Here is a 20,757-nt window from a genome sequence, read left to right as displayed (position 1 = left end):
ACCACTAACCTAGCTAGCGCTGAAGACGAATTATTGGGGGCAGCACTGTAGAGCGTCTTTTTTCAAAAAAATTAATAATCATAACTGTCAAAAAATATAAATTTAATAAACCAAAACTTTTTAAAATGTATTAAACCAAAAATATTTAAAAATGTAATAAAACAAAAAATATTTAAAATGTAACAAAATAAACATTAATAAAACTTGTTAAAAGTGTTTGAGATAAATTATAAATCTGGGGTCCATTAGTTAACAAAATAAGGTGTGCTGTCATTACTTTCCTTGGAAAATCACTGTTAACGACAGTGCTTTTTCTTATGTTTAATAGTTTGCAAGGTATAAAAAGATGTTACGTTGGCGAGAAATATGTGGATATCTTCTGTAGAAAGCGTGGTTTTTCATAAAGCCTTACCTAATTTAAGATTTTAATCATTTGGGTAGAATTATTAGTTCAAAATATTCCTAAATCCAATTACAGTCAAAGCTTCCTGACATTTAAAATGTAGTTTGGTCTAAAAGCTATAAGGAGCTAACAACTGGCTAGGGGGAACAGATAGTCTGACGTCACACAGCCCCTCTCTGGTTGGAATTTTTGCGAGTAGAATACTGTTTCCAACCGTTAGGGGGGATGAAACTCCAGTAAGAGATAGAAGGGTGTGACGTTTCAGGGTCAGAACTGTTAGCTCCCTATTGTCTCCGTCATGAGTTCCCATATCAGAAGGGGAAAAGAAGTATTATATTCTTCCCCATAATATTTATCAAATTATTATTAATTTATTAATTTCTTTATCAACTTGCGTTAATCATTTCCTTCCTAACATAACTAATTAAAAGATTATTAATTTCTTTATCAACTTGCGTAAATCATTTCCTTCCTAACATAACTAATTAAAAGATTATTAATTTCTTTATCATCAACTTGCGTTAATCATTTCCTTCCTAACATAACTAATTAAAAGATTATTAATTTCTTTATCAACTTGCGTTAATCATTTCCTTCCTAACATAACTAATTAAAAGATTATTAATTTCTTTATCAACTTGCGTTAATCATTTCCTTCCTAACATAACTAATTAAAAGATTATTAATTTCTTTATCATCAACTTGCGTAAATCATTTCCTTCCTAACATAACTAATTAAAAGATTATTAATTTCTTTATCAACTTGCGTTAATCATTTCCTTCCTAACATAACTAATTAAAAGATTATTAATTTCTTTATCAACTTGCGTTAATCATTTCCTTCCTAACATAACTAATTAAAAGATTATTAATTTCTTTATCATCAACTTGCGTAAATCATTTCCTTCCTAACATAACTAATTAAAAGATTATTAATTTCTTTATCAACTTGCGTTAATCATTTCCTTCCTAACATAACTAATTAAAAGATTATTAATTTCTTTATCAACTTGCGTTAATCATTTCCTTCCTAACATAACTAATTAAAAGATTATTAATTTCTTTATCATCAACTTGCGTAAATCATTTCCTTCCTAACATAACTAATTAAAAGATTATTAATTTCTTTATCAACTTGCGTTAATCATTTCCTTCCTAACATAACTAATTAAAAGATTATTAATTTCTTTATCAACTTGCGTAAATCATTTCCTTCCTAACATAACTAATTAAAAGATTATTAATTTCTTTATCAACTTGCGTTAATCATTTCCTTCCTAACATAACTAATTAAAAGATTATTAATTTCTTTATCAACTTGCGTAAATCATTTCCTTCCTAACATAACTAATTAAAAGATTATTAATTTCTTTATGAACTTGCGTAAATCATTTCCTTCCTAACATAACTAATTAAAAGATTATTAATTTCTTTATCATCAACTTGCGTAAATCATTTCCAATCAAAAGATTATTAATTTCTTTATCAACTTGCGTAAATCATTTCCTTTCTAACATAATTAATCAAAAGATTATTAATTTCTTTATCAACTTGCGTTAATCATTTCCTTCCTAACATAACTAATTAAAAGATTATTAATTTCTTTATCAACTTGCGTAAATCATTTCCTTCCTAACATAACTAATTAAAAGATTATTAATTTCTTTATCAACTTGCGTTAATCATTTCCTTCCTAACATAACTAATTAAAAGATTATTAATTTCTTTATCAACTTGCGTAAATCATTTCCTTCCTAACATAACTAATTAAAAGATTATTAATTTCTTTATGAACTTGCGTAAATCATTTCCTTCCTAACATAACTAATTAAAAGATTATTAATTTCTTTATCATCAACTTGCGTAAATCATTTCCAATCAAAAGATTATTAATTTCTTTATCAACTTGCGTAAATCATTTCCTTTCTAACATAATTAATCAAAAGATTATTAATTTCTTTATCAACTTGCGTTAATCATTTCCATCTATTATTATTATTATTAGTTCCAAACCATTGTTTGTTGGATGGCTCACTAATAGTGGTTTTGTTCGAAACTGAGCTTCATTCATGAAATATTACATATAACCACAATTAATATAACTTGTTAAAAGTGTGTTTGAGTTAAATTATAAATATGTAAACTATTAATTAAGAAAATAAGGTTTGCTGTCAATACTTTCCAGAAAATCACCGTTAATGGCAATAGTATTTATTGTATTTAATAGTTTACAAGGTAAACAAACGTGTTACGTTGGTGAGGAATATGTGTATAAATCTTCTGTAGTGAGCGTTGTTTTTCATAAAGCATTACCAAATGAAACATTTTAATCATTTAGGTAGAATACAAGGTTTTAATTAATACAATGGAACCCTGATTTGAGTAAATAAATAACGGCATTTTTAACTATCACTACTGTTACCTATGCTTACGAAATAAATAAAGCATAAATTCATAGCATAATACAAAGCAGACTTCGAAGACAGAGCATATATGAGGAAACCAGGATGGGAAATAAGATTGACGGGCCTGGTGCACTATGGATATTGTTTTGACCAAGGCTTAGAGAAATTAATTCACCATGGCTGCGCACCACGATTAGAAGCATTAAAGGGGCTGAAGCGACCAAGGCTTAGCGCAATTTCACGGGTTTCACCGCCTTAAAAAAAGTGGCAAGTTTAGAAACAGATTGTGGGACAATAGAAAGGTGGAAAATTATGAAATTAGGCTTATATTAAAACTTGAAACCTACTTTATATTATATTTAAAATCTATCCATCAGCAAATCCTCAAAAAATAACGCTTCCTTCAGGAGCATCGTTTTGTTCCTTATTTAAATTTTTCCCACGTGTAGCAAGGGTTTTCCTTAATTCCGCCATGACATTCGTCACAGACTCGTAATCACCACTTTCAATTTCAGTTGAGATTTTAGTTAACGCGTTGAGTAACGCTTTGACGTGATAAATATTATTCAGAATATTTCTAATTCCCGAATAGTGAGGAGCCAGTTCAGCGAAAGCACGCAAATAACTTTGGCACTCTTCGCTATCAGCGCAGTAAGCAGTGTGTCCTAGGAACGGAACTATTCTCACAACTATTTCGTCTCCATCTGGTGGTATAAACACGTTTGATTTTTTGCAAAATTCTTTTCTTAATTCGCAAAGGTCCAAATCAGACTCAAAAATTTTAGTCAAAGATTTTTCATTCGCATTGGCAACTGTGTTTACGAAAGCTAGTACTTTTGCAATGGCTCGAGTTCGAACATTACAAATATCACTGCATTCCCAATATACAGTTTTGTTTTGGGTTTCAATAAACCAACCTTCATTGATCACAAAATTTGCTTTTGGATTCTTCTCTTCAGTTTCAACAATGTTGAAAAGATTCGTAACATCTCCCGATTCATTAACTTGTAAAACTAGTTCAACATTACTAGTTGCGTTATTGTTTTTCATGTCAACGATATTTCCCATTTCGTCAACAAACAATTCTTTAGTCGAAGTGGTAACACGGTCTCTCAGAACTTTTCGTACACGACCATCAGAATCCAATTGAAAAATTTTGCCGTAATGTGACTCATCGTCATTTTTCAATATTTTACCATTATTTCCAATCGGATAATAGGTAGTTTCATGGAAATAGGCCTCTTTCATGCTACTGTGAAGCCTTTTACCACCCACAACTTCTGTCAAATTGTCACAAGTGACTGACCCAATTTCTTTGATTTTTTTGACAAAATCCTTAAATTCACTAACTATCCTCGTTACTTGGGCGTGGTAAGCCGAATATAATTGCCTTTTGAAATGCAATATTCTACCAGCTAGCACTTGGCATTTTAGGTTGTGAGAGATAGACTTCGTGCGTTGTTTTTTAGTCTCACCGTTGAAAGACTCTGACGCCGCCAGTCTTTCAGTTAGACGTTTGACTAGAAACCTTTTATAGCTTTCAGCTATAATTTTTTTGTTTTTCGTTTTGAAAATTCCCGCATTGAGAAGCTTTTTTGCAAAACCAAACTTATCTTGTTTAGTGGGTTTCATATATTTTTTTTTATTTTTTGATTGGGAACCCACATTAGTAGTGCCACCACGTGGTTTAGTCCAATTTTTTTTTCGCAATACCAAGGCCAGATTTACGCGCAACTTGATTATTTGCGTATTTTCTCTGAAAGCACTCCTTCTTTTTCAAATAGTGCTTTTTAAGGCAAAGTTGCCTACTTTGCTTCTTTTGCAAAGCTTTACTCTCAGCTTGCAATTTTAAGTTAGCTTCTGTTCTAGATTTCCCCATTGCAAGGCGTTTTTTTTCCGCTTAGCTTGTTCTCGAGTAACCATTTTAAATAGTCAAGAATGGCTGTCACAATAATGTATTTAATAATATATTGCAACGGGTTTTGCAAATATGTTTGTTACACCCAGCAGTTCACAAGGAACTTTTTAAGAACTCTTTGAATTGGCAAAGGTACACACAGAACCCTTTAAATTTGCAAAGGTACACAAAGAAACCCTTGAATTTGCAAAGGTACACAAAGAAACCCTTGAATTTGCAAAGGTACACAAAGAAACCCTTGAATTTGCAGAGGTACACAAAGAAACCCTTGAATTTGCAAAGACACACAAAGAAACCCTTGAATTTGCAAAGGTACACAAAGAAACCCTTTAAATTTGCAAAGGTACACAAAGAAACCCTTGAATTTGCAAAGGTACACAAAGAAACCCTTGAATTTGCAAAGGTACACAAAGAAACCCTTGAATTTGCAAAGGTACACAAAGAAACCCTTGAATTTGCAAAGGTACACAAAGAAACCCTTGAATTTGCAAAGGTACACAAAGAAACCCTTGAATTTGCAAAGGTACACAAAGAAACCCTTGAATTTGCAAAGGTACACAAAGAACCCTTTGCAAAACACTCAGATTTCAATGATGTAGGTAATAATGAAATGTGAGTAATAAAAAATAGGCTTATCATAAACTTTAACAAAAGGAAAATTGGAAAGAAAAAAATAATTGAGCACAAACGATGTATGAAGTTGGTTTAAATAACCAACTTATTAACCCATAAAATACTTCTAAATATAATTTGAAGTAATAGATATAATTAAATACAGGTTTTTAATAGAGGAATACGAACCTTAAGCCTGGCTTCGGAAAGTTGCCGCCTAAAAGTGAACTTTGAAGAGGCAGAGTTCGTAAGGGTGTAGCCCACTCGATCACGCAAGTGCGTGCAACTTGCGTGATCGAGTGGGGCAGTGAGCTCAAAAATAGGATAATGTGCTCCCTGAGTGGGGTGTGGTAAGGGCGAAAAGCCGAAAAAAAGTGAACTTTAAAGAGGGGGAAGGTGCCCTATTAAAAATCAAAATTGCGGCTGTATGTAAGGAAGTTTTACTAGTTAAACCTTGTTTAAATCTATCACATAAGGGTAGTTTTTAGGTTTTAACGGGCAAAATTATAATTACATTTATATCATAGAATTGAACGTTGTTGAACAAACGATTATTCTCCTTTTGGAGTATATAGAGTTTGTAGAAAGTGGCAGAAAGAGATGTTAGTGGAAAGAGCCCAAGTCTTAAAGTATAAGTATGCAGTCATAAAAGGGAAGAAAACGGTTTAAAAATTAAAGCAATTTGCTTGAAAACAATGACATGAGGTGAGATGTTTGTTTGAATATTTTTGGAAATTTCAAAACATGCTCCTGCAAATCTGTGTTTTATGTCAGGATTGGTTATAAACCCAGATTTCCCATTCATGGGAGCTTCACCTGATAACAAAATTTCTTGCGAATGCTGCGGTCTTGGATTATTAGAAATCAAATGCCCTTATTCAGTAAGAGAAATAAAAATAGACGAGTATGCAACTACGAAATCTTCATGCTTGGAATATTGTTAACAAACGAAGAAGTATAAACTGTCCTCTAGTTACGCTTACTATTATCAAGTACAAACCCAAATGATGATCCGTGATAGAAGTTATTGTGATTTTTGTCATTTGGACACTGAATGAAGTCAAAATTGAAAGAATTTTACCTGACTGAACTTTGGGAAGAAATAATTCAAAAATGTACAAAAAATTTTTACAAGTGCATATTATTAGAATTGGTTTGTAAGCATTTTAGAAGAAATGTTCTCTATAATGGCATTAGAGAAATTCCAGTGAACTCTCTAGCCGCAATTGTAAAAATCTGGTCAATAAAAAGTATTGTTATTGCGGTAAAGGGGAAGAGGGGAGAATGATAGCTTGTGATAATGAGAACTGTGATAGAAATAGTTTCATAATAACTTTCATTACATATCTTTAAAAATTACAAAGGCCCCAAGTACAAAATATTTTCTAAAAACCAACCCAAAAACCGAGGTAGAGGTAGACCAGGAAAGAAAAAGTGATAAAACTTAATTTGTGATAATTTTTATTCCTTCCACCTTAATTGTGCAATAAAAAATTTAAAATTTGCAAAAATATACTATGAACATCTTAAATCTAATCAAATGGTACTACAGAATTGATGGAAGGCAAGTATAATAAACGGTCCTCGTTTCATTTGATTGTATTTTTTGAAGTCTTCATAAAAATTTATATTTTCTATGGTTAGATCAGTTTGAATTTCGGCAGTTTTGTATGTATTATTGCTTGTCTGACTCGATGCCTCCACCATTTTAACATTTGCTTGAACAGATGCATTTAAAAAAAGTGGTACGCATTGACAAGCAACTTCAGTTCTTCCAGAATCTTCAATTCTGTCTTCAAGAATGCTTATTTCCATAATCACAGAATCATCTAGACTGTCTACCGTTAACACAGAATCATCTTGACTATCTTCCGTTAACACAGAAACGAAGAGATCATTTCCCAATGATGACATTGAGATCGCATTTTCACTTTTTGATTCCAATTCTCTCTTCTTCTCAGAACGCTCTAAATACCGATTATGTAAATCTAGTCTAGATTTTGGAGATCTTAAGCTTTGCACACTTCTATATCCCAGGAAAAGTGATGGAACCCAATCAGGGTGCGTCTCATCCTCCAAATTTGATGGTTTTCCTAAATTAAAATACATTGCATTAATGAAAAAATTTTAAAACTTGTACCATTTCTTTAATTTTAGTATTTCTTACCTGAAATAAAATGACGACTAAATATTCTATGCCATTTCTGTATTAGATCAAAAGTTGAAAATTTTTTTTCAAGATGAAGGGCGTTAACCCAAGCCTGCCTTCTTTTACGCGAAAGTTCTTCAATATAAGGCCCATATTTCTTATTTACACAAGGAAAACAGTAAAACGAAATCCCCTTATCTTTTTCCGTGCGACTTTTACACTTAAAAACTGAACAATAAACCATTTTTAACTAAAATATTAATTAAAATTGCTAAGCCTGTGCCACTCTATGAGGATTTTAAAGGAAAACTCATTTGTCGTCTGCTACGTCAGACTCACTCAGAATCTGGCAGCCCGAAACCGGAAATAAGCACAGGACAGTGGACATTGTCCAATAAAATTTTAAAATGTCCCATAACTTTTTTTTAAACTATGGACAGTTTGACCAATGAGTATCCCGAAATTTTGATATCTTGACTATGGAGAAGCGAGAATATTTTGGCACGCACACTCCAGTTACAATGTCCTATAAATTTTCGAGTCAAATAGGGGGTCACTGGACACACGTCCTATAAGAAATATTTCTTATTTCCAACCCTGATTGCAAACCAGCAAAAACAATTTTGATTGGTCGGTTACGAAAGTTCTAAAGACCACCACTAACCTAGCTAGCGCTGAAGACGAATTATTGGGGGCAGCACTGTAGAGCGTCTTTTTTCAAAAAAATTAATAATCATAACTGTCAAAAAATATAAATTTAATAAACCAAAACTTTTTAAAATGTATTAAACCAAAAATATTTAAAAATGTAATAAAACAAAAAATATTTAAAATGTAACAAAATAAACATTAATAAAACTTGTTAAAAGTGTTTGAGATAAATTATAAATCTGGGGTCCATTAGTTAACAAAATAAGGTGTGCTGTCATTACTTTCCTTGGAAAATCACTGTTAACGACAGTGCTTTTTCTTATGTTTAATAGTTTGCAAGGTATAAAAAGATGTTACGTTGGCGAGAAATATGTGGATATCTTCTGTAGAAAGCGTGGTTTTTCATAAAGCCTTACCTAATTTAAGATTTTCATCATTTGGGTAGAATTATTAGTTCAAAATATTCCTAAATCCAATTACAGTCAAAGCTTCCTGACATTTAAAATGTAGTTTGGTCTAAAAGCTATAAGGAGCTAACAACTGGCTAGGGGGAACAGATAGTCTGACGTCACACAGCCCCTCTCTGGTTGGAATTTTTGCGAGTAGAATACTGTTTCCAACCGTTAGGGGGGATGAAACTCCAGTAAGAGATAGAAGGGTGTGACGTTTCAGGGTCAGAACTGTTAGCTCCCTATTGTCTCCGTCATGAGTTCCCATATCAGAAGGGGAAAAGAAGTATTATATTCTTCCCCATAATATTTATCAAATTATTATTAATTTATTAATTTCTTTATCAACTTGCGTTAATCATTTCCTTCCTAACATAACTAATTAAAAGATTATTAATTTCTTTATCAACTTGCGTAAATCATTTCCTTCCTAACATAACTAATTAAAAGATTATTAATTTCTTTATCATCAACTTGCGTTAATCATTTCCTTCCTAACATAACTAATTAAAAGATTATTAATTTCTTTATCAACTTGCGTTAATCATTTCCTTCCTAACATAACTAATTAAAAGATTATTAATTTCTTTATCAACTTGCGTTAATCATTTCCTTCCTAACATAACTAATTAAAAGATTATTAATTTCTTTATCATCAACTTGCGTAAATCATTTCCTTCCTAACATAACTAATTAAAAGATTATTAATTTCTTTATCAACTTGCGTTAATCATTTCCTTCCTAACATAACTAATTAAAAGATTATTAATTTCTTTATCAACTTGCGTTAATCATTTCCTTCCTAACATAACTAATTAAAAGATTATTAATTTCTTTATCATCAACTTGCGTAAATCATTTCCTTCCTAACATAACTAATTAAAAGATTATTAATTTCTTTATCAACTTGCGTTAATCATTTCCTTCCTAACATAACTAATTAAAAGATTATTAATTTCTTTATCAACTTGCGTTAATCATTTCCTTCCTAACATAACTAATTAAAAGATTATTAATTTCTTTATCATCAACTTGCGTAAATCATTTCCTTCCTAACATAACTAATTAAAAGATTATTAATTTCTTTATCAACTTGCGTTAATCATTTCCTTCCTAACATAACTAATTAAAAGATTATTAATTTCTTTATCAACTTGCGTAAATCATTTCCTTCCTAACATAACTAATTAAAAGATTATTAATTTCTTTATCAACTTGCGTTAATCATTTCCTTCCTAACATAACTAATTAAAAGATTATTAATTTCTTTATCAACTTGCGTAAATCATTTCCTTCCTAACATAACTAATTAAAAGATTATTAATTTCTTTATGAACTTGCGTAAATCATTTCCTTCCTAACATAACTAATTAAAAGATTATTAATTTCTTTATCATCAACTTGCGTAAATCATTTCCAATCAAAAGATTATTAATTTCTTTATCAACTTGCGTAAATCATTTCCTTTCTAACATAATTAATCAAAAGATTATTAATTTCTTTATCAACTTGCGTTAATCATTTCCATCTATTATTATTATTATTAGTTCCAAACCATTGTTTGTTGGATGGCTCACTAATAGTGGTTTTGTTCGAAACTGAGCTTCATTCATGAAATATTACATATAACCACAATTAATATAACTTGTTAAAAGTGTGTTTGAGTTAAATTATAAATATGTAAACTATTAATTAAGAAAATAAGGTTTGCTGTCAATACTTTCCAGAAAATCACCGTTAATGGCAATAGTATTTATTGTATTTAATAGTTTACAAGGTAAACAAACGTGTTACGTTGGTGAGGAATATGTGTATAAATCTTCTGTAGTGAGCGTTGTTTTTCATAAAGCATTACCAAATGAAACATTTTAATCATTTAGGTAGAATACAAGGTTTTAATTAATACAATGGAACCCTGATTTGAGTAAATAAATAACGGCATTTTTAACTATCACTACTGTTACCTATGCTTACGAAATAAATAAAGCATAAATTCATAGCATAATACAAAGCAGACTTCGAAGACAGAGCATATATGAGGAAACCAGGATGGGAAATAAGATTGACGGGCCTGGTGCACTATGGATATTGTTTTGACCAAGGCTTAGAGAAATTAATTCACCATGGCTGCGCACCACGATTAGAAGCATTAAAGGGGCTGAAGCGACCAAGGCTTAGCGCAATTTCACGGGTTTCACCGCCTTAAAAAAAGTGGCAAGTTTAGAAACAGATTGTGGGACAATAGAAAGGTGGAAAATTATGAAATTAGGCTTATATTAAAACTTGAAACCTACTTTATATTATATTTAAAATCTATCCATCAGCAAATCCTCAAAAAATAACGCTTCCTTCAGGAGCATCGTTTTGTTCCTTATTTAAATTTTTCCCACGTGTAGCAAGGGTTTTCCTTAATTCCGCCATGACATTCGTCACAGACTCGTAATCACCACTTTCAATTTCAGTTGAGATTTTAGTTAACGCGTTGAGTAACGCTTTGACGTGATAAATATTATTCAGAATATTTCTAATTCCCGAATAGTGAGGAGCCAGTTCAGCGAAAGCACGCAAATAACTTTGGCACTCTTCGCTATCAGCGCAGTAAGCAGTGTGTCCTAGGAACGGAACTATTCTCACAACTATTTCGTCTCCATCTGGTGGTATAAACACGTTTGATTTTTTGCAAAATTCTTTTCTTAATTCGCAAAGGTCCAAATCAGACTCAAAAATTTTAGTCAAAGATTTTTCATTCGCATTGGCAACTGTGTTTACGAAAGCTAGTACTTTTGCAATGGCTCGAGTTCGAACATTACAAATATCACTGCATTCCCAATATACAGTTTTGTTTTGGGTTTCAATAAACCAACCTTCATTGATCACAAAATTTGCTTTTGGATTCTTCTCTTCAGTTTCAACAATGTTGAAAAGATTCGTAACATCTCCCGATTCATTAACTTGTAAAACTAGTTCAACATTACTAGTTGCGTTATTGTTTTTCATGTCAACGATATTTCCCATTTCGTCAACAAACAATTCTTTAGTCGAAGTGGTAACACGGTCTCTCAGAACTTTTCGTACACGACCATCAGAATCCAATTGAAAAATTTTGCCGTAATGTGACTCATCGTCATTTTTCAATATTTTACCATTATTTCCAATCGGATAATAGGTAGTTTCATGGAAATAGGCCTCTTTCATGCTACTGTGAAGCCTTTTACCACCCACAACTTCTGTCAAATTGTCACAAGTGACTGACCCAATTTCTTTGATTTTTTTGACAAAATCCTTAAATTCACTAACTATCCTCGTTACTTGGGCGTGGTAAGCCGAATATAATTGCCTTTTGAAATGCAATATTCTACCAGCTAGCACTTGGCATTTTAGGTTGTGAGAGATAGACTTCGTGCGTTGTTTTTTAGTCTCACCGTTGAAAGACTCTGACGCCGCCAGTCTTTCAGTTAGACGTTTGACTAGAAACCTTTTATAGCTTTCAGCTATAATTTTTTTGTTTTTCGTTTTGAAAATTCCCGCATTGAGAAGCTTTTTTGCAAAACCAAACTTATCTTGTTTAGTGGGTTTCATATATTTTTTTTTTATTTTTTGATTGGGAACCCACATTAGTAGTGCCACCACGTGGTTTAGTCCAATTTTTTTTTTCGCAATACCAAGGCCAGATTTACGCGCAACTTGATTATTTGCGTATTTTCTCTGAAAGCACTCCTTCTTTTTCAAATAGTGCTTTTTAAGGCAAAGTTGCCTACTTTGCTTCTTTTGCAAAGCTTTACTCTCAGCTTGCAATTTTAAGTTAGCTTCTGTTCTAGATTTCCCCATTGCAAGGCGTTTTTTTTTCCGCTTAGCTTGTTCTCGAGTAACCATTTTAAATAGTCAAGAATGGCTGTCACAATAATGTATTTAATAATATATTGCAACGGGTTTTGCAAATATGTTTGTTACACCCAGCAGTTCACAAGGAACTTTTTAAGAACTCTTTGAATTGGCAAAGGTACACACAGAACCCTTTAAATTTGCAAAGGTACACAAAGAAACCCTTGAATTTGCAAAGGTACACAAAGAAACCCTTGAATTTGCAAAGGTACACAAAGAAACCCTTGAATTTGCAGAGGTACACAAAGAAACCCTTGAATTTGCAAAGGTACACAAAGAAACCCTTGAATTTGCAAAGGTACACAAAGAAACCCTTTAAATTTGCAAAGGTACACAAAGAAACCCTTGAATTTGCAAAGGTACACAAAGAAACCCTTGAATTTGCAAAGGTACACAAAGAAACCCTTGAGTTTGCAAAGGTACACAAAGAAACCCTTGAATTTGCAAAGGTACACAAAGAAACCCTTGAATTTGCAAAGGTACACAAAGAAACCCTTGAATTTGCAAAGGTACACAAAGAAACCCTTGAATTTGCAAAGGTACACAAAGAACCCTTTGCAAAACACTCAGATTTCAATGATGTAGGTAATAATGAAATGTGAGTAATAAAAAATAGGCTTATCATAAACTTTAACAAAAGGAAAATTGGAAAGAAAAAAATAATTGAGCACAAACGATGTATGAAGTTGGTTTAAATAACCAACTTATTAACCCATAAAATACTTCTAAATATAATTTGAAGTAATAGATATAATTAAATACAGGTTTTTAATAGAGGAATACGAACCTTAAGCCTGGCTTCGGAAAGTTGCCGCCTAAAAGTGAACTTTGAAGAGGCAGAGTTCGTAAGGGTGTAGCCCACTCGATCACGCAAGTGCGTGCAACTTGCGTGATCGAGTGGGGCAGTGAGCTCAAAAATAGGATAATGTGCTCCCTGAGTGGGGTGTGGTAAGGGCGAAAAGCCGAAAAAAAGTGAACTTTAAAGAGGGGGAAGGTGCCCTATTAAAAATCAAAATTGCGGCTGTATGTAAGGAAGTTTTACTAGTTAAACCTTGTTTAAATCTATCACATAAGGGTAGTTTTTAGGTTTTAACGGGCAAAATTATAATTACATTTATATCATAGAATTGAACGTTGTTGAACAAACGATTATTCTCCTTTTGGAGTATATAGAGTTTGTAGAAAGTGGCAGAAAGAGATGTTAGTGGAAAGAGCCCAAGTCTTAAAGTATAAGTATGCAGTCATAAAAGGGAAGAAAACGGTTTAAAAATTAAAGCAATTTGCTTGAAAACAATGACATGAGGTGAGATGTTTGTTTGAATATTTTTGGAAATTTCAAAACATGCTCCTGCAAATCTGTGTTTTATGTCAGGATTGGTTATAAACCCAGATTTCCCATTCATGGGAGCTTCACCTGATAACAAAATTTCTTGCGAATGCTGCGGTCTTGGATTATTAGAAATCAAATGCCCTTATTCAGTAAGAGAAATAAAAATAGACGAGTATGCAACTACGAAATCTTCATGCTTGGAATATTGTTAACAAACGAAGAAGTATAAACTGTCCTCTAGTTACGCTTACTATTATCAAGTACAAACCCAAATGATGATCCGTGATAGAAGTTATTGTGATTTTTGTCATTTGGACACTGAATGAAGTCAAAATTGAAAGAATTTTACCTGACTGAACTTTGGGAAGAAATAATTCAAAAATGTACAAAAAATTTTTACAAGTGCATATTATTAGAATTGGTTTGTAAGCATTTTAGAAGAAATGTTCTCTATAATGGCATTAGAGAAATTCCAGTGAACTCTCTAGCCGCAATTGTAAAAATCTGGTCAATAAAAAGTATTGTTATTGCGGTAAAGGGGAAGAGGGGAGAATGATAGCTTGTGATAATGAGAACTGTGATAGAAATAGTTTCATAATAACTTTCATTACATATCTTTAAAAATTACAAAGGCCCCAAGTACAAAATATTTTCTAAAAACCAACCCAAAAACCGAGGTAGAGGTAGACCAGGAAAGAAAAAGTGATAAAACTTAATTTGTGATAATTTTTATTCCTTCCACCTTAATTGTGCAATAAAAAATTTAAAATTTGCAAAAATATACTATGAACATCTTAAATCTAATCAAATGGTACTACAGAATTGATGGAAGGCAAGTATAATAAACGGTCCTCGTTTCATTTGATTGTATTTTTTGAAGTCTTCATAAAAATTTATATTTTCTATGGTTAGATCAGTTTGAATTTCGGCAGTTTTGTATGTATTATTGCTTGTCTGACTCGATGCCTCCACCATTTTAACATTTGCTTGAACAGATGCATTTAAAAAAAGTGGTACGCATTGACAAGCAACTTCAGTTCTTCCAGAATCTTCAATTCTGTCTTCAAGAATGCTTATTTCCATAATCACAGAATCATCTAGACTGTCTACCGTTAACACAGAATCATCTTGACTATCTTCCGTTAACACAGAAACGAAGAGATCATTTCCCAATGATGACATTGAGATCGCATTTTCACTTTTTGATTCCAATTCTCTCTTCTTCTCAGAACGCTCTAAATACCGATTATGTAAATCTAGTCTAGATTTTGGAGATCTTAAGCTTTGCACACTTCTATATCCCAGGAAAAGTGATGGAACCCAATCAGGGTGCGTCTCATCCTCCAAATTTGATGGTTTTCCTAAATTAAAATACATTGCATTAATGAAAAAATTTTAAAACTTGTACCATTTCTTTAATTTTAGTATTTCTTACCTGAAATAAAATGACGACTACATATTCTATGCCATTTCTGTATTAGATCAAAAGTTGAAAATTTTTTTTCAAGATGAAGGGCGTTAACCCAAGCCTGCCTTCTTTTACGCGAAAGTTCTTCAATATAAGGCCCATATTTCTTATTTACACAAGGAAAACAGTAAAACGAAATCCCCTTATCTTTTTCCGTGCGACTTTTACACTTAAAAACTGAACAATAAACCATTTTTAACTAAAATATTAATTAAAATTGCTAAGCCTGTGCCACTCTATGAGGATTTTAAAGGAAAACTCATTTGTCGTCTGCTACGTCAGACTCACTCAGAATCTGGCAGCCCGAAACCGGAAATAAGCACAGGACAGTGGACATTGTCCAATAAAATTTTAAAATGTCCCATAACTTTTTTTTAAACTATGGACAGTTTGACCAATGAGTATCCCGAAATTTTGATATCTTGACTATGGAGAAGCGAGAATATTTTGGCACGCACACTCCAGTTACAATGTCCTATAAATTTTCGAGTCAAATAGGGGGTCACTGGACACACGTCCTATAAGAAATATTTCTTATTTCCAACCCTGATTGCAAACCAGCAAAAACAATTTTGATTGGTCGGTTACGAAAGTTCTAAAGACCACCACTAACCTAGCTAGCGCTGAAGACGAATTATTGGGGGCAGCACTGTAGAGCGTCTTTTTTCAAAAAAATTAATAATCATAACTGTCAAAAAATATAAATTTAATAAACCAAAACTTTTTAAAATGTATTAAACCAAAAATATTTAAAAATGTAATAAAACAAAAAATATTTAAAATGTAACAAAATAAACATTAATAAAACTTGTTAAAAGTGTTTGAGATAAATTATAAATCTGGGGTCCATTAGTTAACAAAATAAGGTGTGCTGTCATTACTTTCCTTGGAAAATCACTGTTAACGACAGTGCTTTTTCTTATGTTTAATAGTTTGCAAGGTATAAAAAGATGTTACGTTGGCGAGAAATATGTGGATATCTTCTCTAGAAAGCGTGGTTTTTCATAAAGCCTTACCTAATTTAAGATTTTAATCATTTGGGTAGAATTATTAGTTCAAAATATTCCTAAATCCAATTACAGTCAAAGCTTCCTGACATTTAAAATGTAGTTTGGTCTAAAAGCTATAAGGAGCTAACAACTGGCTAGGGGGAACAGATAGTCTGACGTCACACAGCCCCTCTCTGGTTGGAATTTTTGCGAGTAGAATACTGTTTCCAACCGTTAGGGGGGATGAAACTCCAGTAAGAGATAGAAGGGTGTGACGTTTCAGGGTCAGAACTGTTAGCTCCCTATTGTCTCCGTCATGAGTTCCCATATCAGAAGGGGAAAAGAAGTATTATATTCTTCCCCATAATATTTATCAAATTATTATTAATTTATTAATTTCTTTATCAACTTGCGTTAATCATTTCCTTCCTAACATAACTAATTAAAAGATTATTAATTTCTTTATCAACTTGCGTAAATCATTTCCTTCCTAACATAACTAATTAAAAGATTATTAATTTCTTTATCATCAACTTGCGTTAATCATTTCCTTCCTAACATAACTAATTAAAAGATTATTAATTTCTTTATCAACTTGCGTTAATCATTTCCTTCCTAACATAACTAATTAAAAGATTATTAATTTCTTTATCAACTTGCGTTAATCATTTCCTTCCTAACATAACTAATTAAAAGATTATTAATTTCTTTATCATCAACTTGCGTAAATCATTTCCTTCCTAACATAACTAATTAAAAGATTATTAATTTCTTTATCAACTTGCGTTAATCATTTCCTTCCTAACATAACTAATTAAAAGATTATTAATTTCTTTATCAACTTGCGTTAATCATTTCCTTCCTAACATAACTAATTAAAAGATTATTAATTTCTTTATCATCAACTTGCGTAAATCATTTCCTTCCTAACATAACTAATTAAAAGATTATTAATTTCTTTATCAACTTGCGTTAATCATTTCCTTCCTAACATAACTAATTAAAAGATTATTAATTTCTTTATCAACTTGCGTAAATCATTTCCTTCCTAACATAACTAATTAAAAGATTATTAATTTCTTTATCAACTTGCGTTAATCATTTCCTTCCTAACATAACTAATTAAAAGATTATTAATTTCTTTATCAACTTGCGTAAATCATTTCCTTCCTAACATAACTAATTAAAAGATTATTAATTTCTTTATGAACTTGCGTAAATCATTTCCTTCCTAACATAACTAATTAAAAGATTATTAATTTCTTTATCATCAACTTGCGTAAATCATTTCCAATCAAAAGATTATTAATTTCTTTATCAACTTGCGTAAATCATTTCCTTTCTAACATAATTAATCAAAAGATTATTAATTTCTTTATCAACTTGCGTTAATCATTTCCATCTATTATTATTATTATTAGTTCCAAACCATTGTTTGTTGGATGGCTCACTAATAGTGGTTTTGTTCGAAACTGAGCTTCATTCATGAAATATTACATATAACCACAATTAATATAACTTGTTAAAAGTGTGTTTGAGTTAAATTATAAATATGTAAACTATTAATTAAGAAAATAAGGTTTGCTGTCAATACTTTCCAGAAAATCACCGTTAATGGCAATAGTATTTATTGTATTTAATAGTTTACAAGGTAAACAAACGTGTTACGTTGGTGAGGAATATGTGTATAAATCTTCTGTAGTGAGCGTTGTTTTTCATAAAGCATTACCAAATGAAACATTTTAATCATTTAGGTAGAATACAAGGTTTTAATTAATACAATGGAACCCTGATTTGAGTAAATAAATAACGGCATTTTTAACTATCACTACTGTTACCTATGCTTACGAAATAAATAAAGCATAAATTCATAGCATAATACAAAGCAGACTTCGAAGACAGAGCATATATGAGGAAACCAGGATGGGAAATAAGATTGACGGGCCTGGTGCACTATGGATATTGTTTTGACCAAGGCTTAGAGAAATTAATTCACCATGGCTGCGCACCACGATTAGAAGCATTAAAGGGGCTGAAGCGACCAAGGCTTAGCGCAATTTCACGGGTTTCACCGCCTTAAAAAAAGTGGCAAGTTTAGAAACAGATTGTGGGACAATAGAAAGGTGGAAAATTATGAAATTAGGCTTATATTAAAACTTGAAACCTACTTTATATTATATTTAAAATCTATCCATCAGCAAATCCTCAAAAAATATGAAAATGACAACGATAAAGGACCCACTCTCAAATTTTTTCCCCTTAAAAAAATGGCGACCACAAACGGGGTATTTGTCACGGCGGCAATATTAAAGCAGTCTTATCTCACTACCGATAGGGCATTTCAACCAAAAGGCATTAAGAAAAAACAATCGGATTAATATGACGCAACTAAACGCAAAAAAAGGCCAATTTTGGTCGCGCTGCAATTTTCTAGTAAATCAGTCTATCCATGCTTAAATAACGCAGATTGGGGTAATTTTGAAAATTTAAAATTAAACATACTTAAACTTAAAATTAATCAATGAAAGCTGGAAAGCACAAATACTAAATATGAGGCTTTCATTTGAAACCGTTTTCAAATCAAACAAACGTATAGTTATTTCATGACGGCTTCCACAAAAAGGCTATCTGTTAAATTTTTCCCATGTTATTTCTATGGAAAATTTCATGATTTTCATCAAAATATCGTAAAATTTTTATGGAAATGAAAACCACCCTTAGCAACTTTATTTTTTATAAGAAAAACTAATGGATGGATCTTTTTGAAATTTTAACCACATATTTAGGTCCCGAATTGTAGTTCTGTGGAATTTTTTCAAAGCAGTTAATACGATACAAAAAAAGTTATAACCAATCAAAAAACCATCCTTATACATTAAAGTCGGTATGAGGTCTTATCTAAGAGAGCTATCGCTCTCCTAGAATAAGAACCCACAAGTACCTACAATCACCCACAAGTACCTACAAGCACCCACAAGTACCTACAAGCACCTACAAGTACCTACAAGCACCCACAAGTACCTACAAGCACCCACAAGTACCTACAGGCACCCACAAGTACGTACAAGCACCTACATGAATCCACAAGTACCTATAAGCACCCACAAGTACCCACAAGCACCCACAAGTACGTACAAGCACCTACATGAATCCACAAGTACCTATAAGCACCCACAAGTACCCACAAGCACCCACAAGTACCCACAAGTACCTACAAGCACCCACAAGTACCTACCAGCACCCACAAGTACCTACAAGCACCTACATGAATCCACAAGTACCTACAAGCATCCACAAGTACCTACAAGCACCCACAAGCACCCACAAGTACCCACAAGTACCTACAAGCACCCACAAGTACCTACAAGCACCCACAAGTACCTACAAGCACCCACAAGCACCTACAAACACCCACAAGCACCTACAAGTACCTAAAAGCGCCCACAAGTACCCACAAGAACCCACATGTACCTACAAGCACCCACAAGTACCTACAAGCACCCACAAGTACCTAAAAGCACCCACAAGTACCTACAAGCACCCACAAGTACCTACAAGCATCCACAAGTACCTACAAGCACCCACAAGCACCCGGGGCAAGCACCCACAAGTACCTACAAGCACCTACAAGTACCTACAAGCACCCACAAGCACCTACAAACACCCACAAGCACCTACAAGTACCTAAAAGCACCTACAAGTACCTAAAAGCACCCACAAGTACCTACAAGCACCTACAAGCACCCACAAGTACCCACAAGCACCTACAAGTACCCATAAGCACCTACAAGTACCCACAAGTACCTACAAGCACCCACAAGTACCTACAAGCACCTACATGAATCCACAAGTACCTACATGAATCCACAAGTACCTACATGAATCCACAAGTACCTATAAGAACCCACAAGTACCTACAATCACCCACAAGTACCTACAAGCACCCACAAGTACCTACAAGCACCTACAAGTACCTACAAGCACCCACAAGTACCTACAAGCACCCACAAGTACCTACAGGCACCCACAAGTACCTACAAGCACCTACATGAATCCACAAGTACCTATAAGCACCCACAAGTACCCACAAGCACCCACAAGTACCCACAAGTACCTACAAGCACCCACAAGTACCTACCAGCACCCACAAGTACCTACAAGCACCTACATGAATCCACAAGTACCTACAAGTACCCACAAGTACCTACAAGTACCCACAAGCACCTACAAGCACCCACAAGTACCTAAAAGCACCCACAAGTACCTACAAGCACCCAGAAGTACCTACAAGCACCCACAAGTACCTACAGGCACCCACAAGTACCTACAAGCACCTACATGAATCCACAAGTACCTATAAGCACCCACAAGTACCCACAAGCACCCACAAGTACCCACAAGTACCTACAAGCACCCACAAGTACCTACCAGCACCCACAAGTACCTACAAGCACCTACATGAATCCACAAGTACCTACAAGTACCCACAAGTACCTACAAG

General features: G+C 32.9%; 2 protein-coding genes and 5 long non-coding RNA genes across 11 annotated transcripts; 2 read left to right on the top strand and 5 right to left on the bottom strand.

The window, feature by feature from the left end:
• Window positions 1-2,578: 2,578 nt before the first annotated feature.
• LOC149696135 (uncharacterized) lies at window positions 2,579-3,211 on the bottom strand. The gene is made up of 2 exons (XR_016382547.1): window positions 3,156-3,211; window positions 2,579-3,062 (listed from the first exon to the last, which is right to left on the bottom strand). It is a non-coding gene; the product is annotated as an uncharacterized LOC149696135 (long non-coding RNA).
• A 1,962-nt stretch (window positions 3,212-5,173) lies between these two features.
• Window positions 5,174-7,044, top strand: LOC149696134 (uncharacterized). Of its 3 annotated transcripts, none has more exons than XR_016382537.1 (3): window positions 5,176-5,767; window positions 5,866-6,043; window positions 6,113-6,849. It is a non-coding gene; the product is annotated as an uncharacterized LOC149696134 (long non-coding RNA). The 3 variants fall into 3 exon arrangements; XR_016382538.1 differs by adding an exon at window positions 6,983-7,044 and having other exon boundaries at window positions 5,178-6,043; window positions 6,113-6,902; XR_016382536.1 differs by having other exon boundaries at window positions 5,174-6,043.
• Window positions 6,783-7,731, bottom strand: LOC149696133 (uncharacterized). The gene is made up of 2 exons (XM_089867460.1): window positions 7,506-7,731; window positions 6,783-7,431 (listed from the first exon to the last, which is right to left on the bottom strand). Exons 1-2 carry the CDS (start codon window positions 7,729-7,731, stop codon window positions 6,875-6,877), a joined length of 783 nt encoding a protein of 260 aa, XP_089723586.1. The 3' UTR covers window positions 6,783-6,874.
• Window positions 7,732-10,304: 2,573 nt separating this feature from the next.
• Window positions 10,305-10,937, bottom strand: LOC149696132 (uncharacterized). Its single transcript, XR_016382543.1, has 2 exons — window positions 10,882-10,937; window positions 10,305-10,788 (listed from the first exon to the last, which is right to left on the bottom strand). It is a non-coding gene; the product is annotated as an uncharacterized LOC149696132 (long non-coding RNA).
• Window positions 10,938-12,853: 1,916 nt separating this feature from the next.
• Window positions 12,854-14,773, top strand: LOC149696131 (uncharacterized). Of its 3 annotated transcripts, none has more exons than XR_016382540.1 (3): window positions 12,902-13,496; window positions 13,595-13,772; window positions 13,842-14,578. It is a non-coding gene; the product is annotated as an uncharacterized LOC149696131 (long non-coding RNA). The 3 variants fall into 3 exon arrangements; XR_016382541.1 differs by adding an exon at window positions 14,712-14,773 and having other exon boundaries at window positions 12,905-13,772; window positions 13,842-14,631; XR_016382539.1 differs by having other exon boundaries at window positions 12,854-13,772.
• Window positions 14,512-15,460, bottom strand: LOC149696130 (uncharacterized). The gene is made up of 2 exons (XM_089867459.1): window positions 15,235-15,460; window positions 14,512-15,160 (listed from the first exon to the last, which is right to left on the bottom strand). Exons 1-2 carry the CDS (start codon window positions 15,458-15,460, stop codon window positions 14,604-14,606), a joined length of 783 nt encoding a protein of 260 aa, XP_089723585.1. The 3' UTR covers window positions 14,512-14,603.
• A 2,387-nt stretch (window positions 15,461-17,847) lies between these two features.
• Window positions 17,848-19,178, bottom strand: LOC149696129 (uncharacterized). The gene is made up of 2 exons (XR_016382542.1): window positions 18,425-19,178; window positions 17,848-18,331 (listed from the first exon to the last, which is right to left on the bottom strand). It is a non-coding gene; the product is annotated as an uncharacterized LOC149696129 (long non-coding RNA).
• Window positions 19,179-20,757: the final 1,579 nt, after the last annotated feature.

This window comes from Phalangium opilio, unplaced genomic scaffold (genome assembly GCF_054372755.1).
Source record: "Phalangium opilio isolate 3A_F unplaced genomic scaffold, DU_Popi_V2 ptg000022l_1, whole genome shotgun sequence".
Taxonomy (NCBI): Eukaryota; Metazoa; Arthropoda; class Arachnida; order Opiliones; family Phalangiidae; genus Phalangium; species Phalangium opilio.
The sequence above is the reverse complement of the archived record's forward strand: the minus strand, read 5'-3'. Positions and strand labels throughout refer to the sequence as shown.